Source organism: Tachypleus tridentatus, chromosome 6 (assembly GCF_004210375.1).
Source record: "Tachypleus tridentatus isolate NWPU-2018 chromosome 6, ASM421037v1, whole genome shotgun sequence".
NCBI lineage: Eukaryota > Metazoa > Arthropoda > Merostomata > Xiphosura > Limulidae > Tachypleus > Tachypleus tridentatus.
In genome coordinates, this window is record NC_134830.1 from 5,014,210 (window position 1) to 5,035,323 (window position 21,114).

At 34.9% G+C, this 21,114-nt stretch overlaps 1 protein-coding gene across 3 annotated transcripts in view; it reads left to right on the plus strand.

The window, feature by feature from the left end:
• LOC143251870 (vasodilator-stimulated phosphoprotein-like) overlaps positions 1–21,114 on the plus strand; it is a 70,790-nt gene that overhangs the window by 13,534 nt on the left and 36,142 nt on the right. For 2 of the 3 annotated variants that reach the window (XM_076503175.1, XM_076503177.1), the window contains 4 exons: positions 10,594–10,762; positions 12,894–13,068; positions 16,295–16,400; positions 17,493–17,554. In XM_076503175.1, coding sequence (XP_076359290.1) covers positions 10,594–10,762; positions 12,894–13,068; positions 16,295–16,400; positions 17,493–17,554 — 512 coding nt within the window. Of the gene's footprint in view, positions 1–8,993; positions 9,145–10,593; positions 10,763–12,893; positions 13,069–16,294; positions 16,401–17,492; positions 17,555–21,114 lie in introns of those variants that run through there. The other variant, XM_076503174.1, reaches the window with a different exon arrangement.

Below are 21,114 nucleotides of genomic sequence, written 5' to 3' on the forward strand. Positions count from 1 at the left end.
ATGAGGGAATCCCAGTGTATTGCACAGCAGTTACTACATGTGAAGTTGAACTTTGGTGAAGCCAAGTCTCTGTACCAATAAGATTTAAGAAACGAATTGCTTGTACCAGGAGTTATTGGTAATAAATCTTAACCCAGTGACTGAGGTATAATAGAATCAAATACTCCAGCATGTTCCAAGGAATTGGTTGTTGGAAGAATTATCATGGATATGAAGAACCGAGGTGTCAGATGGATGTCACTTTTCCCAGGAAAGACTAAAAGTAGCTTGTAATAAAATGAAAGATCTATATGATAATAATGCTGGTAAAACTAAGTTGCATCAAGGTGACATGGTATGGCTGAATAATTCTTGTCATAAAAGAGGGTGAACTCCAATACTAAGCAGGTGCCAGAAGAAGCCACATGGTATACTAAAATCAATCAGTCATGTTACTTGTAGAATCCAGAAGAATGAGCAGTCTAAGTCAAAGACCATCCATCATGACTGTCGTTGGAAGTATGTTAGTGAGAAAATGACCAGGCTCCTGAAGAGTTCTTGTTAAGAGCATTATCAGAAGATCATCAAGGCCACCTGACAATCTTCCTGGGAAGAATTCACCCAGTGACTAGATAGCAAGTTAGAATAAGGAACAATATGTCACCTCATCTACATTTTTTGGATCCCAGGAGAGAAAAACACCAAAATGGCTTAGTGTAATGTTTTATAGTTGGGATTGTTCAAGGGACTTAGGTTACAACATTGGATCTTCCTTGATTGATATGTTTATCATGTTGTGATTTGTTAGCTGGAGGAAGTTATATACTGTGTTGATGATGTTAAGTTTGAATGCTTTAATGATGTATGTACGCTGAAAACATTCTGAAGACTTAATGTCATGTCTTCTAGAAGATATAAGGGTATATGGTAAGTGTGAGACTTTGAGAATGCATGGAAAGTGATTGTTGTTTCTAGCTGACAGTCAGTTGGTCAGTGTGTTTTTAGTAACATATTTGATCTGTGTAAGCTATCATATATATAGTTTTGTATAATTCAGTTGATTTTTAAATTGTTTTTTTTTAGATTAGTGTTATACAGTTAGCCTACAAAGACAACTTACTACAGTATTTTCAGCTTGAAGAAAGTTTAAGCAGGAAATGTACAATATATCTACATTGACTGGTCATTGAATTTTTTCCACCAGCTAATTTAAAACAAACTGTTAATGAAAATATAACTTTAAACCAAAAGCATATGTTGGTTTTGTTTTTTCTCAGTCATGCCCATGCCCAGTCCTTGAAATGCTTTGTGATGAAGCAGTTATAATTGTATGCCCGTAAAACATTATTTACAATTATATCAACAGATATAGTTGTTATTTTAGTGTTTCCATTTGAGGCCATCAGGTGTGATTTTTACCTCAGCATTTCCCTTTGAGGCCAGCAGATGCAGTTGTTACTTTAGTGTTTCACTAAGAAGCCAGCAGTTGTGTTGTTACTTTAGTGTTTCACTGTGAGGCCAGCAGGTGTGGTTGTTACTTTAGTGTTTCACTATGAGGCCAGCAGGTGTGGTTGTTACTTTAGTGTTTCACTGTGAAGCCAACAGGTGTGTTGTTACTTTAGTGTTTCACTATGAGGCCAGCAGGTGTGGTTGTTACTTTAGTGTTTCACTGTGAGGCCAACAGGTGTGTTGTTACTTTAGTGTTTCACTATGAAGCCAGCAGGTGTGGTTGTTACTTTAGTGTTTCACTATGAGGCCAGCAGGTGTGGTTGTTACTTTAGTGTTTCACCATGAGGCCAGCAGGTGTGGTTGTTACTTTAGTGTTTCACTATGAGGCCAGCAGGTGTGGTTGTTACTTTAGTGTTTCACTATGAGGCCAGCAGGTGTGGTTGTTACTTTAGTGTTTCACTGTGAGGCCAACAGGTGTGTTGTTACTTTAGTGTTTCACTATGAAGCCAGCAGGTGTGGTTGTTACTTTAGTGTTTCACTATGAGGCCAGCAGGTGTGGTTGTTACTTTAGTGTTTCACTATGAGGCCAGCAGGTGTGGTTGTTACTTTAGTGTTTCACTATGAATGAGGCCAGCAGGTGTGGTTGTTACTTTAGTGTTTCACTATGAGGCCAGCAGGTGTGGTTGTTACTTTAGTGTTTCACTATGAGGCCAGCAGGTGTGGTTGTTACTTTAGTGTTTCACTATGAGGCCAGCAGGTGTGGTTGTTACTTTAGTGTTTCACTATGAGGCCAGCAGGTGTGGTTGTTACTTTAGTGTTTCACTATGAGGCCAGCAGGTGTGGTTGTTACTTTAGTGTTTCACTATGAAGCCAGCAGGTGTGGTTGTTACTTTAGTGTTTCACTATGAGGCCAGCAGGTGTGGTTGTTACTTTAGTGTTTCACTATGAAGCCAGCAGGTGTGGTTGTTACTTTAGTGTTTCACTATGAGGCCAGCAGGGTTGTGGTTGTTACTTTAGTGTTTCACTATGAAGCCAGCAGGTGTGGTTGTTACTTTAGTGTTTCACTAAGAAGCCAGCAGGTGTGGTTGTTACTTTAGTGTTTCACTATGAAGCCAGCAGGTGTGTTGTTACTTTAGTGTTTCACTATGAAGCCAGCAGGTGTGTTGTTACTTTAGTGTTTCACTATGAAGCCAGCAGGTGTGGTTGTTACTTTAGTGTTTTTGAAGCCAGCAGTTGTTACTTTAGTGTTTCACTATGAAGCCAGCAGGTGTGTTGTTACTTTAGTGTTTCACTATGAAGCCAGCAGGTGTGGTTGTTACTTTTAGGTGTGTTTCACTTTATGAAGCCAGCAGGTGTGGTTGTTACTTTAGTGTTTCACTATGAAGCCAGCAGGTGTGGTTGTTACTTTAGTGTTTCACTGTGAGGCCAGCAGGTGTGGTTGTTACTTTAGTGTTTCACTATGAGGCCAGCAGGTGTGGTTGTTACTTTAGTGTTTCACTATGAGGCCAGCAGGTGTGGTTGTTACTTTAGTGTTTCACCATGAGTGTTTCACTGTGAGGCCAGCAGGTGTGGTTGTTACTTTAGTGTTTCACTGTGAGGCCAGCAGGTGTGGTTGTTACTTTAGTGTTTCACTGTGAGGCCAGCAGGTGTGGTTGTTACTTTAGTGTTTCACTGTGAGGCCAGCAGGTGTGGTTGACTTTAGCCAGCAGGTGTGGTTGTTACTTTAGTGTTTCACTAAGAAGCCAGCAGTTGTGTTGTTACTTTAGTGTTTCACTATGAAGCCAGCAGGTGTGTTGTTACTTTAGTGTTTCACTATGAAGCCAGCAGGTGTGTTGTTACTTTAGTGTTTCACTATGCCAAGGTGTGTTGTTACTTTAGTGCCAGCAGGTGTGGTTGTTACTTTAGTGTTTCACTATGAAGCCAGCAGGTGTGGTTGTTACTTTAGTGTTTCACTATGAAGCCAGCATGTGTGTTGTTACTTTAGTGTTTCACTATGAAGCCAGCAGGTGTGTTGTTACTTTAGTGTTTCACTATGAAGCCAGCAGGTGTGGTTGTTACTTTAGTGTTTCACTATGAAGCCAGCAGGTGTGTTGTTACTTTAGTGTTTCACTATGAAGCCAGCAGGTGTGGTTGTTACTTTAGTGTTTCACTATGAAGCCAGCAGGTGTGGTTGTTACTTTAGTGTTTCACTATGAAGCCAGCAAGCCAGCAGGTGTGGTTGTTACTTTAGTGTTTCACTATGAAGCCAGCAGGTGTGGTTGTTACTTTAGTGTTTCACTGTTCACCATGAAGCCAGCAGGTGTGGTTGTTACTTTAGTGTTGAAGCCAGCAGGTGTGGTTGTTACTTTAGTGTTTCACTGTGAGGCCAGCACAGGTGAAGCCAGCAGGTGTGGTTGTTACTTTAGTGTTTCACTGTGAGGCCAGCAGGTGTGGTTGTTACTTTAGTGTTTCACTGTGAGGCCAGCAGGTGTGGTTGTTACTTTAGTGTTTCACTGTGAGGCCAGCAGGTGTGGTTGTTACTTTAGTGTTTCACTGTGAGGCCAGCAGGTGTGGTTGTTACTTTAGTGTTTTCACTAGTGTTTCACTATGAGGCCAGCAGGTGTAGTGTTGTTACTTTAGTGTTTCACCGTATGAAGCCAGCAGGTGTGGTTGTTACTTTAGTGTTTCATTATGAGACCAGCAGGTGTGGTTGTTACTTTAGTGTTTCACTATGAGCCCAGCAGGTGTGTTGTTACTTTAGTGTTTCATTATGAAGCCAGCAGGTGTGGTTGTTTTCTTAGCGTTTCCTCATGAAGTCAGCAGATGTAGTTATCACCACGGTAATTAGTCATGAGGCCACATATGCCCAGTCTTCATCAGTTATAATTAAACTAAGATCAGTTAGTGCAAATATTATATAGCATATATTGTAGTTTATAATATAAATTCAATACTAATATAGCCATACTGTAGTATTGGCCAATGTGCAGTGCACTGACAATTTAAAATAATAAAGAATAATATGTATTTTAAGTAAAACGATACACTGGAACTTGGTATCAGTATTCATTAATCTTATTGTCACATAAACTGAATTACAGGTAACAATAAAATAAATGTTATTTGTTTTATGCATTGTATACCATTATTATTTTTTCAGTTTCAAGAATAATTAACATAATATTGCAAATCTTAACGTAAGATGACTTCTCGTCATTGGGATTTTGGTCTTTATTCATTTGGGTTTGGTTTGTTTTGAATTTCGTGCAAAGCCACTCGAGGGCTATCTATGCTAGCCGTCCCTAATTTAGCAGTGCAAGACTAGAGGGGAGGCAGCTAGTCATCACCACCCACCGCCAACTCTTGGGCTATTCTTTTACCAACGAATAGTGGGATTGATCGTAATATTATAACGCCCCCACGGCTGAGAGTGTTTGGTGACGGGGATTCGAACCCTTGGCCTTCAGATTACGAGTTGAGTGCCTTAACCACTTGGCCATGCTGAAAAGTTTCGCCGATATTCTAAATTAATCAAAGTTTTGTTCGTGTCTGTACCAACTAAGTGGCGGTAAAGTTTTCATTGTTTTTAGTTTTTGAATGAATATTATGTGAAATTATTGGAAATGTGACTGGTATTGTTATACTTTAAAATTCAAAATGTTATCCACACTGTTTGGACATAGTTTTTAGGAATAGTTTCTGAGCACGTTATGAAATGCTGTTACGTTTGACATTTAAATAGTTCACTGACTTATTTTACACTGGCTATAAGTCAAACTACGCATGTTAAAGGGTTTGTTTTTTTCCAGCCCCAGAACGTATCTTATTGTGATCTACTCCTATGCAAGTCATGTGTCTACCTTTCTTTCTATCCATTGAACTGTAATTATTCGAGTATCACGCCTCGTCTAGTGCGTTACTTTCATCCGGGTAGATTTTTTGCTTCGCGTTCATGGTTAATGATGCACGCTAAATTTTTCTTTTCTTTTGTTCAAATGAATGCGTTGTTTTTCTGCTCGTAAAAGAGTAAATGTTTGTACGTGGTTGGGAAAAGCGTAGTTTCAACCTATAATTATACGTTCGTCCAACGTCTTTGCGCTTTACGTTTCTTGTTGTTTTTAGTCATAATCTATGGTCGGTATTACTTTCCAGTGTGGAAACGGTGACTGCTCTAACGAAACGACAGAAACATTTGAAACGTGATGCTGGAGACGAATGATAAAGACAGCAACATAGAAATAAAAACATAGTAAGAAAGTTTAGAAGCATGGAACACAAAACTCGACTTCTGAAGATGTGCTTCTTTAGGCATATAATTTGATGTAATGGCAGATATGGAGGAAATGATTACTTAAGTTTCATCAAATTTCGTTTCACACACACACACACACACACACACACACAAATCAACACACAGAACATTGGGTTAGCTTTCATGTTGTTCCTGGATAACAATTACGTAGTACGGTGTTCTCCTTACACCAAGTTACAGTATTTGCCGTAAGAGATTCATTTACCTGTGTCAGCCTTGCATGGCTAGGTAGGTGATTATGGCGATCAACTCCATATCTGAAGGTCGCGGGGCTCGAATCAGCATTCTGATAGAAACATGTTCGCCCTTTTAGCCCGCGGAAGTTATGATGTTACGGTCAGTTCGGGTATTTGTTAGTAAACGAGTGGCACAAGATTTGGCTATGGCTGGTAATGATAATGGTACCTTCCCTGTCTTTCACTGCTAAATTAAGGACGGCTCGCGTAGATCGCCCTCTTGTGTAACAAACAAACAAATATCCAGTGTCACGTGATATGTTTCATTCGCTGGTTTAATTTGTTGTTTTTAATGTAACTCGGAATTATAATAATTAAATCAGTAAAAAGTTATTTCTGATTATAAACATGGAGTTCTTATCCGGGGGTGCAGTTATCGCTGCCGCCACCCTAAAATGTACGTTAGCTCCATTGTGGGCCCCCTGCTTCCTAAATAATAAGGCGCCCCCTAGTGGCACAGCGGGACGTCTGCGGACGTATAACGCTAGAATCCGGATTTCGATACCCGTGGGAGACAGAGCACATATAACCTATTGTGTAGCTCTGTACTTAATTATAAGGTTATGTGTGTAACCCGTTTCTAGTTAATCCCATCTCAGTCGCCCCCAGGATGTGACTCGCATAGCTCTTCTTTATCGTATACTTGTCAGTCGCCCCCAGGATGTGACTCGCATAGCTCTTCTTTATCGTATACTTGTCAGTCGCCCCCAGATTGTGACTCGCATAGCTCTTCTTTATCGTATACTTGTCAGTCGCCCCCAGGATGTGACTCGCATAGCTCTTCTTTATCGTATACTTGTCAGTCGCCCCCAGGATGTGACTCGCATAGCTCTTCTTTATCGTATACTTGTCAGTCGCCCCCAGGATGTGACTCGCATAGCTCTTCTTTATCGTATACTTGTCAGTCGCCCCCAGGATGTGACTCGCATAGCTCTTCTTTATCGTATACTTGTCAGTCGCCCCAGGATGTGACTCGCATAGCTCTTCTTTATCGTATACTTGTCAGTCGCCCCAGGATGTGACTCGCATAGCTCTTCTTTATCGTATACTTGTCAGTCGCCCCCAGGATGTGACTCGCATAGCTCTTCTTTATCGTATACTTGTCAGTCGCCCCCAGGATGTGACTCGCATAGCTCTTCTTTATCGTATACTTTTTTTTTCAACGTATTTAGAAGTTTTTTACCGGCGTACGTTCACTATGTCTCAGTTGTATATATTAATTGTTAAAATATGTAATTTATCATGAACTTAAACTGAGTATGGTGCACGTGAAGGAACCTAAACAAACTAAGTATGGTGCACGTGAAGGGTACATTATTGATTCCTCTAATTCTGCGCTTCTCAAAGTATGGGCGCAACTGAATTTTTTACATGGGTTACGGGTGATTAATAAAAACATCTATAATACCAACCGAACCATTGTGATGTATTTTTGTTATTAATGAAAATCATACGTAATTACTACAATATCCGTCAATTTAAGGCCCGGCATGGCCAGATGGTTTAGGCACTCGATTCGTAATCTGAGGGTCGCTGGTTCGAATCCCTGTCACACAAAACATGCTCGCCCTTTCAGCTGTGGGGCCGTTATAATTTTCCAGTCAAACCCACTATTTGTTGGTAAAATAGTAGCCCAAGAGTTGCCAGTGGGTGGTGATGACTAGCTGCCTTCCCTCTAGTCTTACACTACTGAATTATGGAGGGCTAACGCAGATAGCCCTCGAGTAGCTGTGCGCGAAATTCAAAACAAACCGTCACTTTAATGTGTTACATTTTGTCAGTTAACTCGCTGCGACATAAGAATTATTTCACTTTATTTTTGTTATTTATTAGCAACTTTCTTGTGTATTATTGTACTTTTTTTTATATAGGTGGTTTTAACCTAGTGGTGATAATATTAATAGCGAAACATTATGTTAAAATTATCCGTTTGTGTCTAACCATCTTTATTGCCGTCAAAAGATAGATCAGTTCATTATAATTACGAATTCTTGTTATAACAAAATAAATATTTGTTCAGATACAGTATTTGTATTTATGGTAATAGATAGTCCGATGTGGCTTTGAAATAAGCAAAAAAAAAAAAAAAAATCCACATATACTATTTAGTCAGTCATATAACTGGGGCTACTGATTTTAGTCTTTAACCGACAAAGCGACCCAATACAAAACTGTACATTTAACAACCATTGGAAACGGTTACTCAGTTTACAGGAACTTCACCGTTTCCTCAGTTAGTTATATCATCTTCCTTCCGGTCTTTTATCTATCATTGTTTATTTCTGAATCCGTGATCGCACCCTAGCTACTGAAGGTTAAAAAAGGTTAAACTTGCATGTAAGTAACACTTAGATACAAGATGAGTTACGTAGTGCAGTTTAAAGTAGACACTGCAGAAAAAAAAATTAAAGAGAAACAGTCAGTGTATAGTCTTTATATAGTGTATAAACACGTGATAACTTGGAAAACCAACAACAAATATGATTTAGGCTATCTACATAAAATTATAAAATGGGTAAAAATAATTACCGAAGAACAGTAGTTGGCTGAACTTTGAACTAATACTGCCCAGTCGTCCAGCTATTTCTCACCAAAACAAAAAATGTAAAAAAGACAGATTTACTTAGAACTAAGGTTGTTTAGATGCCCAGCAAATTGACACAAAAAAACAACAAGAAACAACTTTACCTGGAACTAAAATTGTATAGTTGTCCAACTAATTCAAAGTTAGTAGGTGATAATATGGATTTTAATGTTTGATAAAATCCTTATATTCACAGATCTAAATAGATGGCCAGACACGGTTATAGCTAAAAGCTGCACTTTCGTTTGAACTTGAAATATACCTACAAACGTTTAATCACGCCGTATCGATAACAATCAATTACTCCGTTAACAATGAAAACCCGATAGTAATAAACAAAAACATGAAACCGAGGTTTGTTTTATGACAAATGTTTCCCGCTATCGGAAATATTCTCTTTTCATATTAGGTCTACATCACTGATCTGAGTCTGACGCCAAGACGTAGCCTGCAGTGTCGGTGTTTTCGGCGAATAAATACGTGCGTTATTTGCACTCCGTCTGGGTGTGGTGAACGCTTTTGGTAATATCTGTTTAATAAGAAAAAATGAATTGTTGTTTACCGATGTTGGCCGGGCCAGCACTCAAGACTCGAACTCGCAAAAAGTATGCAGGATGTAGTTGTTATTAGTTATTTATGTATTGAATGTTGTTATTTTCATTAATTATGATATTCCGAATGGAATTTTTGCCATGTCTTAATGTCACGGGACGTAAATACAAAGAAGTTATTGTTTTCTCCTATAATATGAGCATGAAGCCTTTATAATCTAATTAAATAGCACCTTCAGGAAATAAAAAAGATAATTTGTTATACTTCTGACTGTACAGTAGAAGTGTTGCCTGAGTCGTTTTAACACCTCCACATTTTGACTAACTTCAGTCAAACTTTGTATGTATTCTTAATACCCCCCCCCCAAGTGTAATAGAGGGATCTGGCCCTCTGTAATATTCCTATGGTTTTACTGTGTGTCTTCCTTGTTTTACCTCATTTAAACTAAATGTTGGTAGGCACCTTAGAGCCTCGTGGGAATTTCATAGGAGAGTTGGCAGTTGGTTCTGACCAATGTATTCTAATTCCAGGGGTACCCACTATGCTATTCTGTTGACAGGGCACCCCTCTCAGCTTGGATGAAGGCTCAGATGTCAGCTAAGCATTTCTAGTAATTTAACATATATACAAAAGTTATGCCATACCATTTCCTCCTCTACAGAGTTAGAGGTCAGCCAAAGTTATGCCATATCATTTCCTCCTCTACTGAGTTAGAGGTCAGCCAAAGTTATGCCATATCATTTCCTCCTCTACTGAGTTAGAGGTCAGCCAAAGTTATGCCATACCATTTCCTCCTCTACTGAGTTAGAGGTCAGCCTTCTTTCCCCCATATTCCTTTTATGAAGTGATACTCTGCACCTGTCCCCATCATGTCTTACTCTCTAGGTATCCCATCTGTTCTTTAGTATTTCTATAATGTCAAGCTAACTTGGCATTAATCTTTATCTCACCACAGTGAGTTAGGTGGGTTTGTGTTTGTAAGTGGATCCCCACTCCCACCTTCCCAGTGTCGTGTGAAAGCTCTTATGTGTTCCTGTTTATCTCTCACATGTTTGTTGTTGTAACACTGTTTTGATCATTGTTTATTGTCTCTGGAATGTATGTATTGAAGACTCACAAGTGATAGTTTGCAGGTTTTCAACTGCCTTTGAGACTTGTATTATCTATTTCTGTACTGTTAAAGATTTAAATAATAACTGTGGTACTAGAGTTAATAAATGTATTAATCTTGTCTTTCTTTCAGTTATTGTTCTACAAAAATAGATTTAACTTGTTCATACAGTATTGTTGTTTGAATTAACTTTCCTGAACTAACTCAGTAAACAAGTGCTATGATTCTTTCATATTACTTGTCTAACTGCTTGGTTTAAAAAACAAAATGTGAAATCAATCTTTATTGCTAAACAAAATGTGGACAGTTTTAACACTAATTAACTTGTTCATGTGTTGGTACAATAGTTGTACAGAAGGTCTAATAGAAGCTATAAACTTATCTGATTTAGTGCAGAGCAGTCGCTTGCATCGGCAAGAGCTTCTGTGATGATTTACGATGACCTGAATAAACGATGGATTCACAGTGGTTCATCGAGTGGTCTTTCTAAAGTCCATATCTACAATCATGTTGCCAATAATACGTTCAGAGTCGTGGGAAGAAAACTGCAAGACCATGAAGTATGTATACATTTATAATAGTTGATATTTTCAAAATAATTTTTAATTTTTCTTTTATGTTTCTTAATGTTTGATCTCATATCTGACCCAGGAGAAAACAGGCTTATTGAGCATATGTGTGAGGACGTTATTCTAATCTTTGGAAGACCCTCGACCTGAGCCGTGTATGGTAGTTCTAAATGTAGAATGTACGTTGGACCTTGTCCTTTTTTATAATCTCATGCGTATTACTGATATATCCAACATAAAATATGTCATAGTACTTACTTCAAAAGATTAAATTTGATATTTTGAATGTCAAAAAGACATATCTACAGTCAATTTGATTTTTATCAAACATTTAGGTTCATTGGTTTCTAATGGCTTGCCAGATTTTGAAACTATTTTAAAACTACATCACAAAACTGTTTTCAAGATTTTGCATTTTGTTACAAATGGTGTAAGTAAGTTTTGGACATTTACAGATCCCACTGAAATTTGTTTTTGAGCATTTTTCTAGGTAATTAATAATATTATCTGAATAGATTATTTATTAAAATCTCCACCGAGAGTATTTGGTAATGTGGATGGCACAACACGAGTTGGAAAACCAAGTTGTGTTAATTAGAAAATTGCATAGATATGAAACATTTCTTTATTAAAATGTCCTGTTGGACTTTAAATTAACCTATGATTAGTACTATTATTGTATTAAACAAATGTTGATAACTATTTCAGTACAGTTTAAACTAATTAAATTTGCTGTTTTGAAAACTTGTATTTTCAGGTTTTGTTTCAATGTGCTAGACTGCTGCTAATTTATTCAATGTAAAATGAGTGTATTTTATCATGCTTATTTGAAATGGTAATAAACTGGACATAAGTTCTGTGGTACTAATTATGTTAGGTATGTTATATAACCCATGGTATTGACAACATTTTAAAAATACAATAGATTTCAGTGACAGTTATTATTGTGTTATGTACATATTGTGTCTCTATCTCTCCTGTATATGTGTGTGTGTGTGTGGATTGCAAATATAAGTATGTATGTATTGTTACAAGATATATTTTTTAAAGCTCTAAGTTTAGAATAAGGGACTTTGAGAAATACCTAACACAAAGATGAGATTACAAATACAAGTGGACAATGAAACAACAACGAGATGGAATGTTTATTTTTTTAACCAATAGAATGAATCATTCTGCATGTTAACATTTTTGGATCTGTGTTACATATTGAGTTGATTTTTACATTGGGATGGTGTAGATAGCAGGAAGGCCTACAACAACTTATAAAGTGTAAAAACCTATAAAGAAATTTTAAAGAAATAAAACTGATTTGTTGTTGTTACATAGACTGGGCATGGAATTATTTTTACCATATAATTAAAGTTATTCTTGTTTCTTTTTCTGTAAATATTTACATTTCTTTTAACCCTTGTTCTTCACATATAGGTGTTTTGGTGCACTCTGAATATTAGGTGCTTTTTATCAAATTTGTTATAAAAACTGTTTTGCTAAAGCCACACAGAGACTACAGTTCAAGTTTAAATTATATTAAAGATCAGAATATGGAAACACAAAGTATTATAAACATTGCAGCTGAACATGTTTCTGTGACAGGCCATATGTGTCACTGTTAGAATAACTGAATTTTAGATACAGGTACAGGACAGAATTGTATCAGCAGGTTATTGTTAGAAGAATGAGATATAACAATTGCAAGTCCAACTTTTGTCAATGGAGGTACCAGTTACACTTCCTTGGACCCTAGATGGTAAGTCTGAGAGCTTATAACACTAAAAACTGGGTTTTGATATTTGTAGTTGACTTTGTGCTCAACTACAAATCAATAGCCACTCCATTGCTCAAGTGTATAAACCTTCATTGACGTCAATAGAAAAGTTTGTATGTGACAATATTTAAGTATTGGCATGACTGCCATACTTTATCAGACCCTAGAGAATGACTTCTGGTGGCACTTAAAATGTCAGGTCAAGTTGTGTGTATATGTATCCATTAGGTTGTTGTCATTGGTGCAGTATGGAAAAGATGCAGATATAAATATATATATGTCAAGTTATGAACTGTACAATATTGAAAATATGCAGGTATAATATATATATATATATGTATGTATGTCTGTTAGGTTGTTATCAACTGTGCAATCCTAAAAGGGTTGAAGTACAACAAGGCTACAGCAACTTTCCATCAGTGGCGAGACAACCGACAGGTTTATGGCTTGAACTTCAGTAGTAAAGAGGAAGCAGACAATTTCTCTCTCACAATGCAGAGAGCACTGGAAAAACTAAACCAAAATAATGGTATTCTTGTCTTATAAACTCCTACTTCAGTGTGTAGAAACAATGCATTTAAAATTATTTGAGTGTCAGGTTTTGAGAAAATCATGGATAAAGATATTTACTATCACATCATTAAGGTAATTCATCATATCATCATTAAGGTAATTCATCGCATCATCATTAAGGTAATTCATCACATCATCATTGAGGTAATTCATCGCATCATCATTAAGGTAATTCATCACATCATCATTGAGGTAATTCATCGCATCATCATTGAGGTAATTCATTGCATCATCATTGAGGTAATTCATCGCATCATCATTGAGGTAATTCATCGCATCATCATTGAGGTAATTCATCGCATCATCATTGAGGTAATACATCGCATCATCATTGAGGTAATACATCGCATCATCATTGAGGTAATACATCGCATCATCATTGAGGTAATACATCGCATCATCATTGAGGTAATTCATCGCATCATCATTGAGGTAATTCATCGCATCATCATTAAGGTAATTCATCGCATCATCATTAAGGTAATTCATCGCATCATCATTAAGGTAATTCATCACTACATCATTAAGGTAATTCTTCCCATTAACAGATCTTAATACTTTTTAATTTTTTTGTTATGATTGTCACTACTAATTAAAGAGCACTGTTAGTTCCAGTCATTATACGTGTGTATTAGAGTGTCATAACTGTATACATCTTACTCCACCGTTAGTTTTAATTATTATACGTGTGTATTAGAGTGTCATAACTGTGTACATCTTACTCCACCGTTAGTTTTAATTATTATATATCTGTGTATTAGAGTGTCATAACTGTATACATCTTACTCCACCGTTAGTTTTAATTATTATATGTGTGTATTAGAGTGTCATAACTATGTACATCTTACTCCACCGTTAGTTTTAATTATTATATGTGTGTATTAGAGTGTCATAACTGTATACATCTTACTCCACCGTTAGTTTTAATTATTATACGTGTGTATTAGAGTGTCATAACTGTGTACATCTTACTCCACCGTTAGTTTTAATTATTATACGTGTGTATTAGAGTGTCATAACTGTGTACATCTTACTCCACCGTTAGTTTTAATTATTATACGTGTGTATTAGAGTGTCATAACTGTGTACATCTTACTCCACCGTTAGTTTTAATTATTATACGTGTGTATTAGAGTGTCATAACTGTGTACATCTTACTCCACCGTTAGTTTTAATTATTATACGTGTGTATTAGAGTGCCATAACTGTGTACATCTTACCCCATCATTAGTTTTAATTATTATATGTGTGTATTAGAGTGCCAGAACTGTTTACATATTACCTCAGTATCTACTAAGAATCATAATAGAAAGATTTAATCATAAACTTTCTTTATCATTTAATATTTGAAGTACCATGAACAACAAATAATTCACATTTCCTACCACTGATTGTGTGAATAACATGTTATCTTTACCACTGATTGTGTGAACAACGTGTTATCTTTACCACTGATTGTGTGAACAACGTGTTATCTTTACCACTGATTGTGTGAATAACGTGTTATCTTTACCACTGATTGTGTGAATAACGTGTTATCTTTACCACTGATTGTGTGAACAACGTGTTATCTTTACCACTGATTGTGTGAACAACGTGTTATCTTTACCACTGATTGTGTGAACAACGTGTTATCTTTACCACTGATTGTGTGAATAACGTGTTATCTTTACCACTGATTGTGTGAATAACGTGTTATCTTTACCACTGATTGTGTGAACAACGTGTTATCTTTACCACTGATTGTGTGAATAACGTGTTATCTTTACCACTGATTGTGTGAATAACGTGTTATCTTTACCACTGATTGTGTGAATAACGTGTTATCTTTACCACTGATTGTGTGAATAACGTGTTATCTTTACTACTGATTGTGTGAATAACGTGTTATCTTTACCACTGATTGTGTGAATAACGTGTTATCTTTACCACTGATTGTGTGAACAATGTGTTATCTTTACCACTGATTGTGTGAATAACGTGTTATCTTTACCACTGATTGTGTGAATAACGTGATGTTATCTTTACCACTGATATTTAATTCTGTACAGTTATTCTACTATTGTAATGCCAGATTCTCTTGACCGTTTCACATGAGCAGTAACATGCAAAAAGCTAAAGTAAGTAATTTACTGATATATCCTTGTCACTTTCAGTCTATATCAACATCTGTGTTGTTTTCCAACTTGCTAGGTGAAGAAATCACTCCTAGAGTCTGTTAGAGCTTCAGAGAAGACAACACAATGTTTTTCTCAACTTTCTAGGGGGCAAGTAAACCACTGTAGAAACCTTGCATACTAGACTCCTTCTACAGATAAAACTGAAAGTTCTTTTTTACTTGGTAAGGTAGCCTTGCAGCTGTCAAATGTATGAAGTTTCTTTATAGGGTTTTGAACCTCATGTCTCAACGTAAAATTCACTTAACACCACGAGTACAACAAAAAAAACCTTTCTCTAGATGTACTGATTCACCAAGATTCAAAGAGACCGACTCAAACCAATATATACCTCAATATAAACCATTCTCAGATCACACAAAATAATCATAAATTCTGTACTGAGCATCTTAAACTTATAGTGAAATCATTGTTTCTCGTCAGAAATAATGCAATAAAAAAACTCTTTCATAGCAATTCTAATAACCATCCAACTGGTCTGAAATAATTTACAACAAAAAAATTTGAAACTTAAGTTTTCATAAGCACGACACTTCGAAATAATTAAGTAAAGATTTAGATTCATTCAAAGACACCATAATTGAAATAATAACATGAAATTATTGGTGGAATAATGTGAAGATGGAAACTCAGCCAAAGTTTAGTACAGTGCTTAACCCTTTTGGTACTGAATAACAACTTTTAATGTTTGGCATGGTGCTGAATATATATGTTTGATACTTCAACTAATTACGGTATCAGTACTAAAAGCATGATATCTCGGCAATAACTCAACAAAAGTCCCTGAAATGTTCAGTGGTTGTATCCAATACTATATATGTTAAATTCAATACATAAGAATAACAGGAATAAATGAAGGTCACTTGCTGCGCTGAGCCTTCAAGTCAACTGTGGTCGCGGAACACTCAACTGAACCTCAACAAGGTGTTCACACAAGTCTTCAGATATGTCTCTTAGATAATATAATGGTTGTCATGACATTAAAGGTGGTATTTTGTATTTCAGTGACAAAACCTCTTCCACCACCCCCTGTACCAAATCATCAGTTCCAGCAACAACAGTCTGGTTATCAACAGATGGGGGACTCCATTCCTGATGACCATAAGTTTGGGTGAGTTAAGTCATCTTCATTCATTGTAAGTAAAGCATTACATTGAAGGAAATGTTAAACTTAGTCATTACATTTCGTGATAATTTAAACAAGTTCTTTATTAAGAATGACATTCAAGCATACATTAACATCACAAACACACTCCGATTTGTGGGATTTTTTTCCTTTAGAATTCCTCTGGTTACTAAGTGGCTGCTTTGAAAACAAAAGTAAGTTTTTTAGAGGATATATTATTATTTTAATCAGTTGAGTGACACAGTGTAGAGTTCACTTTTAAAATTGGGAGCACAAGCTGGTGTGGTGAGGCCATCCAGTGATGTTGAGTTAGAGTTATGTTTCTGACAGAAGTGTTACCTGATTCATATATTGAGTACAGTGTTTTGAGTGTTCAGAACAAATACAAGTACTTTGGAATATTCTAGTCAGTGTTGCAGTCAGTGCAGAGGAAAAATGGTATTATTAGTTTAGCTTTGTATTAAATTTTTCTTTTTATTTTATATTATGATGGTTCTGCTACAATTATTGTTATGGTACAGAAAATAAATTTATAAAGTTTTACTAGAACATTTAAATAATTTTTTGTATTTATTTTAAATATTATACAATATTATACAAATATTATACAAACTGTAAGGTGAAAACTGTAAGGTGTTTATTTTTAGTATGAAAATCTGTTTTATCAGACTGATTCAGTTAACACTTTGAATCTTTAGTAAAAATAGTTTATTAAAAACACTTAACTTTATATGTAGAACAGGTTTGTAATGTTTACATAAAGCGTACCAAAGTTTGTGAGAATACGTGTAGCTAATCCAGAATTGTAGTAAACGTTAATTCACAGATTCAAGTGGGTTTTTCCTCATGATGAGATACATGATTAATCAATTTGACCAAGTCCTTTAACAGATGTTGGAATGTCTTGTTTCTAAGATGTTTCCTGTGTATTATCTAACACTGGTAACAAACTATATTGATGTAATACTGTTTTCACTTTTATAAACATTATTTTCAGTTTTCCTTTCAGTCTGCATGTAGCTTATCGTGAATTATGACTTGTTTTGTTCCACTTACCATAATTTTTTTTTATTACAGCACCAAAGAAGACACTGATGGAGAAAGAAGGCAAAGCTTAGTTCAGTACAGTAATAATTCAGGTGAATATTTTATTTGTGAAAAGTTCCTTTATACTGGATTTTTATTAATTCATTTAACAGTAAGATCCCCTTTAACATCAGCCCACTTTAAACTGATTCATAATAGAGATCTTGTCTCCTTGAGAGTCTTTAGCAAGGAAGAGAGAGAGAGAAAATTATGAAAATCCATAAGTGTTTTATGAACACTACTTTTCATACTGATAGTAGTAGTGCTCTAATTAATGTTTATTTAATAAAGTAATGCAGGAAAGTACATAGAGTAATAACATGTGTAAAACAGACAATGTCCTGTAACAATCACAATTGCTTTGACATTTGTAGCAACTTGGCATGAACCGTTAAAATGTCATCCATCCACAGAATATGATTCCCATGGGAAAAAAAAATTTCTGAGGAAGTGATCGACAAATCTCTGTAGAGAAAACAAAATAACATAACATGTCATTTGCTAGATGGAAATCTTGCCTGTCTGTTGGTTGTGTTAACTAATATGGTCATAAACATAAGAGTTAACTATGTATGTTAACTAATCCTGAAAGAGAGGATGTGATAAGTGGGTGTGGCAAAAGAAGTCTGATTTTCTATTTGATGTTACTGTTACCAGTCAAGATTAAAAACTAATAAAAATATGCTTTTCTTCAGCAGTAGCAACATTGATTACTTCACATTAAATTTAACACTACCTGACTAGAGCACTTGTACATTATTCGTAGGTTATAATCGATTCTCTCAGTTACATATCTATGAATACATAATGCTAAAATGACCCTGCTCAGAACTAATATGTTTAGAGATCTGTAGTCGGGAATCACATCTGAGCAATAAATGGGGTATTACTGTTGTTTCTGATTACATTGTTCCTTCATCAGATTGAAATGTTATGACAAAAAGAATGACAAATTGTTTGTTTGGATCTGCATGTGTTTTAATAAATATTTATATGAAACTGTTACAAGTGCTGAGATCAAACTGTAAAATAATTAATGATTTTTAATTTTGGATAACAATATTTTTCTTGTTATCAAAATGGCTTACTGAAAAATATATTAACCCTTTAACAATGGGTCACAGGCCATGTCATTGTGTTTATTGATTTGCATTCAAAAATTTTTTTTGGATTTACATCAGTAAGTTTGGAATAAAATTGTAGATTATAATTCAAACTTTAGTATTATATATGAGTTAATTTCTTAATTTAAAAATACAAACTTTAGTATTATATATGAGTTAATTTCTTAATTTAAAAATATGTTTCAAAAGAACACACTTAAATATAGATTGTATTAAATTATGTGGTATGTTGAAGGTAGTACTGTTCAAAATTAGATGTTTGTGATGTCAAAATATTAAGTCTATAGTTTTGTACAAATTAGGAACTCAAATTACTAATATAAGCAACTTAGAATATAAAATCAAACCTCTTATCTGTTTATGTTCCTGAGGTATGGTGTATATACTGAATCAAACATAATGGTCCCATTCACCTCTTTCCATATTTGGAAACATATACACTTACTTCAATGTATGACATGTGAATCAACATCTTACAATGTCCCCCCTAAAGGTCTTCTTACCTATTTTAACCTGTGAAATATTTACCAAATTCTTTTGAATCAAGATTACATGACAGGTAGGTTGTGTCTTTTAATCTGCTTAAAGTTTCATATTTTTAAAAATCAAAATACAACTTAGTTATTTAGCCTAATGAATTATTATAGGATTCTATGGTATCAGTATAGTTATGTATGAATTTTTTGTTTATTCAACTGTATATATACCCCCCCCAAAAAAAAAAAAAAGAAAAAAGAAAAAAAAAAGGTTGATATTCTGCAATGTAGAAAGGCTTACCAACTGAGTTCAGATGTTGTAGTGAGAAGAAATAATTGTTTGCTTCACTTCTGGATTTATTGTTCTATATTTTAAGAAGAATAAGTTTAATAATTTATTTATAAAAAAGTAATAATCTATATACATGTATATAATGTGTAATAATTGAGATGTGACCATATATTACGAAATACTAGTGTACTAGGGAAAACTAAAGGTCAGTTTTACATTATTGGATACGGGACATAAGTACACGAGCACTGGGTCAAGTTATGCAACATATAGTGTTATGAGACTTAAGCTACTTGGACTAAACATCTGTATTTTGGTGTTATTATTATATGTAATCATTGAAAAAAAACATAACTTATATTTGTTTCCTAATTTTTTATGATGGTTACGAGATTGGTCAAATTACAGACCCCACATAGTTAGAGTATAGAGAATAACATAAAATATGAAGTTTTACTGAAAAAACATTTGAAATATACTGAAATGTATTTAGTAGATTTTAAAGATTATGTAAATAATACTTGAAATTTTTGGATGAATAATAGTTTTTTTTACTTATTGTATGAAATCACTTAGTACTTAGACTAAAGTAAGAGACTCAATATTTTCACAAGCAAATCTTTTTTTTAAAATATTTCGTCAAAAATCAGATATTTGTACAAAATATTTGCAATCTTTACTAAAAGTCAACTACAATTTGTAAAAATAAGGCACATGTGCTGTGTGAAAAGCTATAGTGCAAATATGTAGATTAACTTGTGTATGTTATACCAAGCCCATCACAAAAGGGTTAATATATTCATATCATTTTTGTTCACCACGAAACACTGAAATAACATAAGTATTTATGTAAATTGATAAGTTTGGTTACCTTTGCATATTTGAAGCCTAAATCCTTGAGTAAATCCTTCATCATAGTTGTAATTAGTATGAATATTAATCACAACTATTATTTCAGACTGTAGTACTCACTTATCCACAGAACAAACAGCTGGTATACTACTACCAGAACTCTTATGTACATGCACAAAATTACTGAATGAGCTCTTACCCCATCACTTACTAAAGTGCATTATGCTTGAATGTGTTGCTAAGTTACATCAAACCATATCTCTGCACCAATAGAAGGGGAAGACATCCTCCATGAGTACTTCGTGTAAACCACAATTTCATTCTATTTCTTGACACAAAACTGCCTATACATTTTATTTTTCTTAACCCTTTTATTAAACAAAGGATTTAGTGGGTTGTTGGATAAATTTTAAATTGAAATATTACATATGTATTGTCTAATAAGAATAATTACCTTTAAGTTTCTTTTGTTCCAATAAAAGAAATATATACATATATCAGTTAGATGGACTTTATTTTATATGAATATTTGTGCCCACATTTCTGAAGCCTCATCAGAAGCAGTATTTCAATAGAAACTGGAGCTATGCTGACAGTGAGATACAGTTATTGTACAGCAAGAAGCGAGTTCTATCCTACATTCTTGGTCTCATACTAGAACTCATAGCCTTCTGCTTCTAGGATTATTTTTACTTAGCTTGCCATATCTTTGGATGATTTTGTCCTTCTCTTTCCACTGCGTGTCTTTGTGATTCTTTTATCCCAGATGAGAATTATTCAAACTTGTCTTATTCTTTGCTGTTCTGTAATGTAGATTTTGTCTTTTACTCCAGTTGTTTCTACTTGTTTATAGGCAAGTATATTTTCTT